A 13,827-nucleotide genomic window follows, 5' to 3' on the forward strand; every position below is an offset into this window, starting at 1 on the left:
TGACCTCATCTCCTCTACTCACCCTTGCTCTCTCTACTCCAGCCATAGCAGCATCCTTGCTGTTCCTGACACACACTGCCATGTTCCCTCTTCAGGGCCTTTCCCCTAGACAGCATGGCTCTTTTCAAACCCCTTGAACTATTTCCTCAAATACTGCTTTCTCTACCCTAACCTCCCCCTTCCCTTTTCAACCACCATTACTCTAGAGGAACAATTCTGTTCTATTTTTATCTCCATCTCACTTTCCTTATTAACTTGTGTTTATTAGTTATTGTTCTTCCCCTACCAGGGTGTAATTTTCACAACAGTAGGATTTTTGTTTTAATCACTGAATCGCGAGTGCCTAGACAAGTGCACTGCACATCACAGGCCCTCAATGAATTATTTATTGAATGAATTCTTTATGGAATTTATCTTATGATTCCATAAGTGCTCCTGTTAGCCAGATTTTACCTTAGGAAGAGCCTGAAGCAGTGAGAATTTGCCTGTGGCCCCACAACAAACAGTAGAGCTAGGATGTGTAAGCAGACAGCCCGGCTCCTCTCTACCAGAACTGCGCGGTGCCTCTAACGTACGTGGTGAATCCATACACACCATCCGTCAGCACGCTTCCCTCATTAGACACCTCCTTCCCAGCAGCGGAGGCTTCATTATCTTTGCTCCCTGACTGGCGACATCTAGCCCATGATATACACTCAGTAATTGTTCACAGAATGAATGAACGCATAAATACATTAATTACCCGACGACTTTTACACGTATGTCTCAAGTGGCTAGATCATTGCAAGCTTTCAGATTTAATTTTAAAATTGACTTCTAATATAAAAATAAATCCTGCCTTTAAAAATGTACTTTCTTTGAAACGACAAAACATGGTTTCTGACGAATGGTTTAAGAGGACACGTAGCCTATTCTCAAAATTTTCTGCAAACTGGTTTTTAAAGCTTTATTATACATCAGCATACATCAGGCAAAAAGCTCCAGAAGCAGCTACTCTCTTTTCATTATATACACATGCATAATATTATCTCGGATCGCAAACCGCAAACGACAGTGCCATTTCCACAAACGCCGAGATTTATGAAACGATCGATCATGCCAGATAAAAACAGACACCTTCACTTACAAAAACTGACGCTAACGAGAACGCCCTCGGGAGCAATACCCGCCCAGGAGCCGCCCAGAGGTAGGTTTCTCGAGTAAGTCTGACGACTACCGTAAGGGCAGGACTAACTTGCCACGGAAGCCCAATGGCCACAGGCTGACGCCGAGAAACAAACATTCCTGAGTAGAAGGGGTGGACACATCTGAGATTTTAACCAGGGGCCCCTCCCAGGCCGCCTCAAAATCTAGAGCCCGCGATTCTCGTCCTCAGAGCTCCTCACCGTGTCTAGACTAGGGGGAAGCGAGCATTTCTCAGGTAGAAGATGCTGCACAGAGGAAAAACAGGCCATCCAGGTGAAGGCCGAGGAAACAAACGAAAACGGACCGCAGTGGCAACCAAGGACCCCCTTCCGTCTAACCGCCCCTCCACAGGAAAGCCGCAATTGCGGCTCTCGCGAGATTTCTCGTCTTCACGGGATCTCGAAACTAAAACCTCGCGGAGTTTCAGAGAAGAAAGGTTCTCAACCCCCTTCACGGACTGACACAGTGCCTCGACCCTCTCCCACCTCTCTTTATTGAGAGCCGTCCCCCAGAGTACGTAGGGACTTCCGGAGCGCGACCGGAACCGGAAGCATCTGGGAGCGAGGGGGTGGGGCCGAAAATCAAAAAAAGCGCGGCGAAAGCTGGAGGCCCGAGCTGGCCCTGTGGTGGTGCGCCCCCGGTGGGGCTGTGGCGGGGCCGGATGGACTCCACCGCATGCTTGAAGTCCTTGCTCCTGACCATCAGTCAGTATAAAGCCGTTAAGTCGGAGGCGAACGCCACCCAGCTTTTGCGGCACTTGGAGGTGAGGGGCTCCGGGCTAGGGGACGAGATGGGCTTCCCTGCCGTAATCCTTAGTTCCCGGGGCGGCGGCCCCAGCCCAGGAAAGAGGGGACGGCCCCTCGCTCCCTCAGCTATCTTTCTGTATTGGCAAAGAAGGCGAGTGAGATCAGCCTTGGATTCCCGTCCTCTTCCACGCCGCGCCAAGGCCCTCCGCGTTCAGCTGGCTGCAGCGAGAGGGAGGTGACTACCGAAGGCCCCGGGAAGAGGGAGGGTGGGACAAGAGGCTGGAGCATTTCGGCTGTGCTTGGGGTTGGTAGAGGAGAATGCTCGGAGCTGCGTCTTTCCTTTGCTTCTTATTTTGGTTTTTCCATCATAACAGAGCCCTCACAGCAGTTCTCAGGGGTGGAGGTGATGGAGAGTGATGATTAAAACTTGTTTTATCCCTTGTCCCTTAGGCAGTTTACAATCTGAACCTGTTCCTTACTGCAGTTTTTCAGTCTTAAAATGCTGAATTTCTTTCACTTTTTTTATTGGTTCCCAGTGATTAGTGTCTCGAATACTTTTTCTGTGTTATCCAAAGAAAAGCTATAATCACAGCTTTCTGTGATCCTGTTTATTTTTGGGCTCTTAATCTTCTGCTGTCATTTGTCGTGACATTCATGGAATTCCAGCTAATATTGACCTCAGTTTAGTGAAAAAACAATTAAACTCATTCAAAGCTTATTTTCATTCTCTGTTGCAGCTTTTCTCTGTTAACATAGAATTGAACATAATTTTAAAACATATTCTATTTATTGTATTAACTCTAGGATAAAAGGCCAAATTCCCAAAAATTAGCAAAATACTATGGGGAAAGATGATTGACGGTGGTAGAGAAACATCATCCTTTGGTGAAACTGGAGTAGGTGCCTGTGTCCTGAGTACATTTGTTTTCTTTTTTTCATTCATTCCCTCAACAAATCCCTGCCAACCTAATAATTAAGGTTAGCTGTTAAATGCTAGGCTTTGCTTCTCAGTTAGGATGGAACAGTGCGCCAGTGGACTCCAGAAGCCACAGAATAAACGGAGCTGTCTAAACAGAATTGGAGTTAGGCATGTTAGATACTAATCTGAAGCATTACCTCTCTTTGAGAATAAACAGGTATGTTGTGCGTCTGAGCTCACTGTTATCATGAATTGAAGGAGACTTCAAAGAAAGTTGAGGCTAGAGACTGGCACCCTGATAGTGTTCCCAAAGTTCCAAGGGGTTTACCAAAAAACTCTTTTACCACGTAATTGAGAGAGAGCACACATACATTGCATAAAGTGCATTAATCTTAAGTGAAGAGCTTGATAGTTTTTTTTGACATAAGTGTACACTCAATTAGCTACCACCTGTATCATGATACAGAACATTTCCGGCACCCTATAAGGTTTTTTCAGTTGTTCCTTCTCTTAAAGTTCAGATAAGTGACTCATACAAAATAGTTTTGTGTCTGGCTTCTTCCACTCAATGTGTTCTGTAAAATTCATTCGTGTTGCACGTGTGCCAGTACTTCATTATTTTTTATTGCTGTGTAAAATTTCATTGTACAAATGAACCACAATTTATATACATTCTCCTGTTGGTGGGCATTTGGGTTGTTTCCAGTTCTGAGTGGAATTAACAATAAATCTGTTATAAACATTTTCATACATTTTTTTGTGGATATATGTATTAATTTCTCCTATATACCTGCGAGTGGAATTGTTGGGCCCTATGGTAAGTTTATGTTCAGTTTTAGTTGAAACTGCCAAACAATTTTCCACAGTGATATCAATTTACCTTTCCACCAGCAATATGTGAAATTTGCTGTCATTCATTCACACTGATCCTTGGCGTTTGCAGATTTTTTAGTTTTAACCGTTTTGGTGGAAAATGTTAATGGTGAATATCTTTGTACAGACCTCATGAGAGCAACTTCTGAAGGTGCAGAGAGAGTTATCATGTGAAAGGAGATTATTCACTCTGCTATTCTGCTATATTTTTTCTTTATAGCTCTAAATAGAACCTGAGCTTTGAATTTTTTTCTGATTGGCAGAGCTGAGCTGGTCTCATTCTTGATGATATTTCATAACACTAACCTTATGTAATTATTGTAAGCGTGGATTCAGGAGCAGTGAATCCCAGTCATGCTGTTCTAGATTCAGTGTGTGCCTCAGTTTACTCATGTGTGAAACAACTAGCACCTACCTTTCAGGCTTATGGTGATGAAAGGAATTAACAGACATAATGTACCTGGAACAATGCCTAGGCTAGAGTAAGTGCTAAAGTATTAGATATTACTAACAGAGATTATATTTGCATTAAATCATTCAATGTGTATGAGTAAAGAAGGAAATATGTAAAGCAATTTTTTATTTTACCTGGTAATAAATAATTATTACGTTAGAATACTTATGTTGTTGAAATACAGGTCCAGTCCTGAAGGAAATTGTATTTAAAAGCAAAAAATATCTAAGTCTTTTAAAAGGCCAGCTTTATAAGTTGGCAAAAGGGCACTGCTCAGAAGGTTCTTTATCCCAAAATATCTAATATCGGTGTCTAATTTCGCCTTTGGACTTGCTTATTCAGTCTGATAGACTTTTGCTGTAATGTTAAAACATGTACTCCATGGGAACAGATATTCTGAAGTCTCTTGTCAGCAAAGCTTTAGAAGAAAACCTGACGTCTTGGTGGAGGAATAAAAGAGGGATACAGAAAGGAAAGATTAGAAGGATGCTGGAACAGCCTGGTTTGAGTTGGTCTTTTAAAAATAAAAATGTTTAGAATAGATACAATCTAATTCTAAAGTAAATAATTGTTTTTCCATCTTTATAGAAAAGATATGCTTAATAATGAATAACATTCATAAAGCATTTTGAAAATAAGTGGCTGACAACTGTTTTTGGCCTCCATCCCAGCTTTACCTTTCCGGGAGGTGGGGATGGGGTGGGGGCGGTGATTGAAGGTTTTTAAGAGAGGAGTAAAAAGTGGAATAACAAATAGTAAAATTTTTCAATGCCTGACCTAGTTGCCTAAAAAAAGTTTTTTTCAACTTCCTTCTTTGTATTCTCTAACTTCTGGGCTCAGCTACTATCTTTGGGAAAGAGCAGAAGGAATAATCACATAGTTAATCCCATAGCTAAACCTTTGGACTTAGCTTCTTTTCACTTATCATTTACCTCCCTCAAAGTAGGTGGAATAAATGTCCTGGAATTCGTTAATTCAATAAATATATTGGTAATAGATGCTGATTTATAGTCTCTGCCTTCATGGAGTGTTCAGTGTGATAGGGAGGATAAATATTGCTAAGTCAACAAAAGCTTGCCAGCTTGTGAAATAAAAGTATAATGTACTATAGGATAGTGTAACAGGCATACCTGACCTAGTTGGTGGAAGAGGATTAGAGGAAGCTTCCTGGAGGAAGCGAATTCAAACTGAGACCCAGTGATTACATTAGCTAGTGAAGGAAGGGATAGGTAATCTTCCATGCACAGGGTACAGCATGGATGAATTTTCTAAGTTGAGAAAGAGAGTGGCAGTGGCACTTTGGAAGAATTGAGTTTTTGTTTGAAATGGAGAAGAGGTGAAAATTGCCAATTGTTAACTAACACATTTTAATTGCTATTTTTAGGTTATTTCTGGACAGAAGCTCACCCGATTATTTACATCAAATCAGATATTACCGAGTGAATGCTTGAGTTGCCTCGTGGAGCTACTTGAAGACCCAGGCATAAGTGCTCCACTGATCTTAAGTATCATCAGTTTGCTCTCTCAACTAGGTAATGTATTTAGTTTCTATTTTTCATTTTTTGGAAGATTTAATGGTGTTTTGGAATTTAATGTTTTTTAAAAGGCAGGCTTATGTATAGAATCTTTTGGAAAATGATTCACATTCAAAAGATTTCTTTATTGCAAGACCTCTCAGAACTATTTTGTATTGTGTACCTCTTGTAAAAGGGGAATATTATATTATCCTTTCTTAAAATTATTGGACCAAAGAATCTGAAGCATTTCAAAGTTTCCATAGTCTGCAGAAAAGAATGCACTTTGGGAAATGCTGGCCTACTTTTGAATTAAAAAAAAAAAAATACTTATACATAATGCCAATATTAAATACAGTATTCAGAAAAGTCATAGCTAGTGATCAAAAAAATCATTGTTTTGTGATTGACTACACTGAACTTAGAGCTAAGGATAAAGATGTAGGTGTTGCTTTTTCGTTTTTTTCCTGCCTAATCTTTAGTTTTTAAATTTTCATTTAACGGTTACTTTCTTGATTGGTGTTTGAGAGTGGAGAGGAGATATTTCTGTGTGTGATTGAAATATTAATATGTTTTTTCTTAAAAAAAGTCTCAGTGATCCACAAGTATTAATATAGAGCAGTATTGTCCAATAGAATTTTCTGCAGTGATGAAAATGTGTTCTGTCTGTGTTGTCCAATGTAGTAGCCACTAGCCACATAGGGCTATCGAGCGTTTGAAGTTTGGGTAATAGCCTGAGGAACTGAATCTTTAATTTTAATTAATCTAAATTTAAATAGTCACATGTGGCCTAGTGGCTTCCTAATTAGCACAAATATAGAGAGTAGAATAGAATGAGTCTTTACTCATCACCACCAACCCTCCTCCTCATTTCCACTTTTGGGGATAATATTTCTCTCTGTCTCTCTCTCTCTTTTTTTTTTTTTTTTTTTTTTTTTTTGGTGAGGAGGATTGGCCCTGAGCTAACATCTTTTGCCAATCTTCCTCTTTTTGCTTGAGGAAGATTGTCCCTGAGCTAACATCTGTGCCAGTCTTCCTCTTTTTTGTATGTGGGATGCCACCACAGCATGGCTTAGTGAGTGATGCTTAGGTCCATGCCTGGGATCTGAACCTGCGAACCCCGGGCTGCCAAAGCAGAGTGCATGAACTTAACCACTACGCCACCAGGCCAGCCCCAGGATAATATTTCTTAATGGTTTGTTATATGTCTTTTCAGATCTTCTCTGTGCTATAGCAAATAATTTTAGATCTTTAAATTGGTTGTTTTTAACAAAAATGGTGTTATAGAGCTTCAGATGTTTTCTTTTTTCACTTAATATATCTTGGGTATCGTTCCATTTTGGTATCTTTTGCATAGCTACCTAGTACCATATTGTAGTGCCGTAATTTAGTCAGCCATTCTCCTAACAGTGGTAGTCCTGTTCTTTTTGAGCTTTTGCTATTAGAATCAATAGTGCAATGAACATTTTTATGTTCAAATATGCTCAAATATTAGTGTATTTCTGCTAAATAAATTCCCGGTAGAATTTTCAGTTCATTTTTCAATTTGCTGGCCTTTACTAAATTGTTTTCCAAAAAACCTCTACTAATTTTTTTTTTTTTTTTTTAAAGATTTTATTTTTTCCTTTTTCTCCCCAAAGCCCCCGGTACATAGTTGTATATTCTTCGTTGTGGGTCCCTCTAGTTGTGGCATGTGGGACGCTGCCTCAGCGTGGTGTGATGAGCAGTGCCATGTCCACGCCCAGGATTCGAACCAACGAAACACTGGGCCACCTGCAGCGGAGCACGCGAACTCAACCACTCGGCCACGGGGCCAGCCCAAAACCTCTACTAATTTTAACACCCACCAACTGTTTGTATGAAAATGGCAATCACTTTCAACATTTAAATATATTAGAAACTTTTTAAGTGGTAGCCTTTTTATTTTTAAAATTGTATTTCTTTTTTTTTAGTTAATAGACTTTATTTTTAGAGCAGTTTTAGATTATAAAAAATTGAAATGATAATCATTTAATGGCAAAATTTCTATAAATATATAAAGTAAGATTTTTCCTTGAGATTAATTTATCCCACATAGAGAAATCATTTGTTTATTGACAAAAAGGAAAAGTTCATACTCCCTTCCCTTTTCCAGCTTATACAATTTCTGTGATGAAACTTATAAATTGGAAGGTATTTGTAAAAAAAAATAATAATAACCATATCATATTTGATATTTTTATATATGATAAATTTAATATGAAGTACATTTTAAATTACTTTCTTTCATCCATGAAGACCATATATTAAAATGATTTATTTTGGACCATTTTATTTTAACTTACAGCCATAGACAATGAAACCAGAGACTGTCTTCAGAATACATACAATCTGAATAGTGTTCTGGCAGGAGTGGTTTGTCGGAGCAGCACTTGCCACGATGATTCAGTGTTTTTGCAGGTATATATATACCCAAGGAGCACTTTATCACTTAATACTTGTTCCCCCTTCCTTATTTTCAGATCAAAATTAATAGTATCTATTATAAACTGCTAACATATGGTGTATATGCTGGTATAATGCTACCTGATTAGGCCTAGTGGCCATTAATAAATTTAGAGCTGGTTGATCATACATGTGCTACTATTTAAATGCTTCTAGAGAGGGAAGCTTATCTACATCTAGCACTATTATTGAAGAAAAACAAATCTATATTATAACTGCTTTGATAGACATAAACACAGCTCTCAGCATTTTGAGATGTTAGCTATTCATATTAAAATTATAATCTATGTTGGCATCTAGTCTTAATTGGTTGAGGAAACATTCTACAAAAATTGAAGGTATAGATATAGTCTTATTTAGCATAGATACAAAGCTCTTATCCCCATCATATTTCATTGAAACTAAAACGCCATCAGTTGTAAGAAAGAAAAACATCACCAGTTAAACTGACATGTAATATTAAAGATGATAAAATGTGAAAAAATGCATGTTAGACTTTATGGAATATGTATGTGTTTCAGCCTGCATGCAAGTTTAAGATGATTAAGTGAAGCAAGTTGATGAGAAGATGCTCTGTTTGAGATAGAATGTATAGAAATGTGTGAATCATGAGATGAACCCTAAGGTTCTCAGTAGTCTCATTATCTTGTATGTTTTTTTTAAAAAAAAAAGCATTTTAAGAAATGGAAAGGTTCTTGCTCTAAACTGCCTCCTCAAATGACATGCTCAGAATATGCACTGGAGTCCATTCTTGTGAGCACACAATATATTTTTATGTTTATATTCATTACTATTTTCTTATTCTCAGTGCATTCAACTTCTGCAGAGGTTAACATATAACGTCAAAATTTTCCATTCTGGTGCCAATATAGATGAATTAATTACATTCCTGATAGATCATATGTGAGTATGCAACCAACTAATCTATTGATTTGTTTCTAAACTAAAACCATGTAGTAGTTCAATTTTTTCTTAGATAATTTTCCCAACTTTTTAAAATGAATAAGACTCTGATTCTTGTTTACTCCCTTTAGGTGATTTCAAGGATCAAATGGTATAAAGCAGCTTTAATTTTCATAACAATAATGTATATATTTTGTAGCAAAAATTTATGAAATGATAATATATATATTTAATCTTCTTGCTTGGAGAATATACTGATGAGATAGCACATATCATTCTCACAGTTAGTTCCATATTTCTATGCTGCCATTGAATAGGATCGTTCAGTTCAAAACGTGAAATAAATGGTCACTACTATTCAAAGCTTGACTGTTTCCACATGTTAATCAGGTTTTTCTTTTTGTTTGTAAAAAGGAAGGAATTTAAATGTGTAAAATAATATATAATTTTGAGTAATTTAGAATGAAATTAATGCTTTTTATCTTTTCTTATTTTCCTTAAAACAACAGTCAGTCTTCTGAAGATGAGTTAACAATGCCTTGTCTGGGATTATTGGCAAATCTTTGTCGACACAATCTTTCTGTTCAAACACACATAAAGACTTTGGTAAGAAGCTCATTTGTAAAATGTTTCTTTTGTGGTGGGTTCTACCCTTAAAAAAAATTTTATCCATCTTTTTCTTTAAAATAATATTTAACAAGAATCTTCTTGTCTCATCCAGCTGACCCATCAAAGTTAAGGAAGAATTAGGTTGATATAAATAACTTGAAGCATTCCAGCCTTTGTGTATCTTGTATTTAATATAAGTTAAGGATTAGTACAAATTCTGAATAAAAGTCTTCCTTCTCCATAGTATCCCATTGTTTATCTCACTGAAGAATACAAGAAACACTAAATTATTTTGTTCTGATATAAGGGAGGCACATGATTGGCAAACTCATTTACCTTAGCCTTCTATTTCCACAAAATCAATAGCAACTCCACCAGAAAGATCCACGAGTAAATGCCTAGCATCAACTACCAGTACTTGGATAAGCAGAGACACACAAATGAAACTAACAGAACTACTGTTAGAAATAGATTAAATCAAGAAAATTCACTGATTCTGTAAGGTGCTTTGTGAACAATTCCCCTGCTGTGCGTTATTCAGTATTACCTGTTTAATTTTGACGTAAACAATATCTCATTTGTTGGTTTGCTGGATTTTTCTGACCTGGTCTTACTTTGGAGGTAGAGGTTATTTTGAGCCATGGAAGTGTTTGAGAAATGTAAACATTCGCTCACAATCTCATGTCTAAAAACTAATCTTCACTAAGGTTGTACCTATCTCTACTGCTGTAAGCAATATATGAAAATACCATCTCACTCCTTGAATGATCTCTTAAGTTGAGAATAATGTTTAACAAAAATTTACCTACTCTGTGCAAGACATACTTTTTTTTTAATTGAGGTGTGACTGACATAACATTATATTAGTTCCAGGTGTACAGTGTAATGATTTGATATTTGTATATGCTATGAATGATCACCGCAATAAATCCAGTTAACGTCTACTACCATACATAGTTAACACAATTTTTTTGTTGTTGTAATGAGAGCTTTCCAGATCTACTCTCCTAACTACTTGCGAATATGCAATACAGTTTTATTAAGGACATATTTTTTAAACCAAAATGTAAAACTGATAATTTTTCATTCTAATTTATTTTTAAATTCTTTTCTTCCTCAGAATAATGTGAAATCTTTTTATCGAACTCTCATAAGCTTCTTGGCCCATAGTAGCTTAACTGTGGTTGTGTTTGCACTTTCAATATTATCCAGTTTGACATTAAATGAAGAGGTTGGGGAAAAGGTAAATATGATTTTTTTATTATGATTTATGAAGATAATTCTGAAGTTTATAGTCTCTGAAACTTTAAAAGTCATTGAGGTTTTTTGTTATGTTTTAGGATGGTGTCAACTTAAATTTTTTTGTGTAATATACTTTTCCTAATTTTTTTTAAGCTGTTCCATGCTCGAAACATTCATCAGACTTTTCAGCTAATATTTAATATCCTCATAAATGGTGATGGCACGCTAACTAGAAAGTATTCAGTTGATCTGCTGATGGATCTCCTTAAGAATCCTAAAATTGCTGATTATCTTACCAGGTATGACTGATAAATTTTAGGACCTTTTTTTTTAAACCAAAATGTATTTGTGATAAATAAAACTGCCTTTTTAAATTTAGTAAACTTGGATTCTACTGATTCTCAATAGACTAAATTGAAATATTTTGATGTACTTTATTCCCGTTCTCTTTGCTGTCCTGACCTGAAATGTAAAAGCTTAACATGGGTGTGTGTGTTTGTGTGTTTGAGTCTTTGTCTTAGATGGATAGATTCTGTCTTTCTCCAAAATGTATACATCTTGAGTAACCTGTTTCAAAACCAGTTTTAAATCTTGAACATTATGATTTTTTGAAAGAAAATGTATTTTTATGACAACATTCATGTCAGTATGTCTTTCTGTCTTTTTTCTTTTTTGTATAAAAACTGGATAATGATTCCTTCGATATGTGCCTGTGTTATGTCATAAGGTAAAATGAAAACACATGTTCATATGTCCTTTCTATCTCATAGCATTTCATGTAATCATTTGTGTTTTGAGATCAGTTTGCAACTGTTTTCCAAAGAGCTCATGGCCTTTTTGCATCTTAAGTTAATTTTTCCCAGTGCCTAAGCTGCTTTGTGGTCCTAAGTTAGGAAATTGTTGAAATTGCTTCAGAGTTAAATTAACTAATCATTCACAAATGAGAAAACATTTATTGAGCCCCTACTGTCTTCAAGAATCGCAGGAGAGCAAGTATTAGCAGTGGCAGGGGTACAAAAACGTAGTCTCTAATCTTTGAAGAACATACTAGAAGTTAAAAAAACAAAAGCTAAGCACTAGGGCAAGCTTGACCACTACTTATATGGTTGACTGATATTTTGCAAAACCAAGAAGCATTCACATTAGCATTTCACTTTTTCTTCTCTGAAGCATCAGTAGATAAGAGAACTTTCTTCCATAGTGCTGTCCCTTTATCTGCCCTCTCTTTATCTGTTCTGAGAGTCCTCCCAATATATTCTCATGTCATACCCATTCTGCCCCCCAAATAGTGCTTATTTAACAGCTTAGATGTAGACGGAAAAAATCCTTTGGATATACCTCTCCAGGAGGACAGAAGAATAATCTGATTTAGTGTTAGTAACTGGTTACTTAATCACTTCTGTAAATCTCTCAGTGCCATTATCTGTTTTATTCTCTATGTAGCCTAGAACCCCAGAATTACCTCTCGAAAGAAAATTATGTTTAACTATGTGTTATCCTCTTATTTATCTGCTGTACTGTTTAGCAAAATATTTCTGAATCTCTTCTAGAGTCTAACTTAATGCCTGGGTTCCTAATCGAAGTTTGAGAAAATCACACTTTTTGAATTTGTATCCTACGTATTCATTATCTCTAAGTTTATCTGGGCAGCACCTCTTACATTTATTCCCAGTCAGCTTTCTTTCACATTTCTTACAGTGGCTCTTTCAAATATTTACCACTTTCCTCTTGCCATTTTTCACTCAGAAGATGACCTTATCTTTGTTTCACAGAAAAAAAATGGGTTCCTGTCTGATTGGAGCAGCCTCATCTGTGCTGAACAAGGTTACTTGTGTTTATACCAGTTCTTACTTAGCATCATTCTGTTTCACTCACAGACGTATCCCATTATGCTGTGCATTCACTCTCATTCTGTCTTCTTCAACAGTTTCCCCGGTCTCTTCAGTGCCTCGCATTCAGTTGACACTCTCGACTTATACATATGCTCCACTTTTGACTTTTTCTTCACCTTTTTGTCCCTTTTAAAATCTGTGGTGTCCCATTGTATTCAAAGTGAATATTCCAAATTCTCAGTATAGCCCTCCAAAATCTGGTCCCTCACGACTTCTCAGCCTTATTTCTTCACATTTTCTTTCTTAGATACTTTAGTCTAATCATTTCAGACAATAAATAGAACCTCCAGCTTGTTAGAAATGCTCTTTCATGTATCCGTGTGCTGTTTCCTCTGCAGTACTTCCTCTGGAAGGCTGGAATACTCATTCCTCTTTGTATGTCTAACTCCTATTTATTTTTTAAGACTTAAGTCTGGGAAGCTTCGCCTGGTGGGTTCTGTCCCACCAAGTCTGGGTTTGATACCCATCCTCTGTTTCACAGCATCCTATACTTTTCTCCATTATAGTGTTGTATTTTACATTACATTTTATTGTTATTTTCTGTCTTTCTGCCTCCATCCTTAGACTGTGAGCTCGCCAAAAGGGCTCCATTCTCCCAAATCTGCAATGCACCAGTCACATAGAATATAATGTGAGTGGTGCCTTTAGTACCTCTTAGAGATGTTTAGCACAGGGCCCTGCTCCTTACCTCTGTATCTGCAGAGCCTTACTTAATCCCTGGCAATTTATAAATAAGTACCTGTCTCATTTACTAGAATAGTCCATGTTCTTTGAATTTTTACAAACTGAACACAGCCTGTAACAAAAAAAGGCAGTTGAGGTACTGACACTTTCAATGATTTATTTATTGCCCATATGAGTCATTGTTTTTTCACTGTTCACTAAATGACAGAGCCAGTTTATGTATATCATAATGGTAGAATATGTTATAAGTATAAACTTTACAAAGACTATTCTGTATTAGAAGCTCAAATAGATGAAAGAAACTGCAGTTAAATTTTATATT

The 13,827-nt window shown here is 36.9% G+C and overlaps 2 protein-coding genes across 25 annotated transcripts in view; one reads left to right on the forward strand and one right to left on the reverse strand.

The window, feature by feature from the left end:
• The window catches only part of DZIP3 (DAZ interacting zinc finger protein 3), a 104,706-nt gene extending 102,534 nt beyond the window's left edge, over positions 1–2,172 (reverse strand). For 14 of the 23 annotated variants that reach the window (XM_070242402.1, XM_070242391.1, XM_023623150.2 and 11 more), the window contains exon 1: positions 1,386–1,710. The gene's annotated coding sequence lies outside the window, so the exon portion shown is untranslated. Of the gene's footprint in view, positions 1–1,126 lie in introns of all 23 variants that reach the window. The other 9 variants (XM_070242395.1, XM_070242385.1, XM_014732637.3 and 6 more) reach the window with 5 other exon arrangements.
• CIP2A (cellular inhibitor of PP2A) overlaps positions 1,571–13,827 on the forward strand; it is a 35,030-nt gene continuing 22,773 nt past the window's right edge. Inside the window, exons 1-7 of one of the 2 annotated variants that reach the window (XM_001503233.7) lie at positions 1,571–1,948; positions 5,562–5,709; positions 8,018–8,130; positions 8,984–9,078; positions 9,588–9,684; positions 10,808–10,930; positions 11,083–11,228. In XM_001503233.7, coding sequence (XP_001503283.1) covers positions 1,847–1,948; positions 5,562–5,709; positions 8,018–8,130; positions 8,984–9,078; positions 9,588–9,684; positions 10,808–10,930; positions 11,083–11,228 — 824 coding nt within the window. In that variant the 5' untranslated portion in view covers positions 1,571–1,846. Of the gene's footprint in view, positions 3,068–5,561; positions 5,710–8,017; positions 8,131–8,983; positions 9,079–9,587; positions 9,685–10,807; positions 10,931–11,082; positions 11,229–13,827 lie in introns of both variants that reach the window. The other variant, XM_070242844.1, reaches the window with a different exon arrangement.

The sequence above is a fragment of the Equus caballus genome, chromosome 19, assembly GCF_041296265.1.
Source record: "Equus caballus isolate H_3958 breed thoroughbred chromosome 19, TB-T2T, whole genome shotgun sequence".
NCBI classification, from domain to species: domain Eukaryota; kingdom Metazoa; phylum Chordata; class Mammalia; order Perissodactyla; family Equidae; genus Equus; species Equus caballus.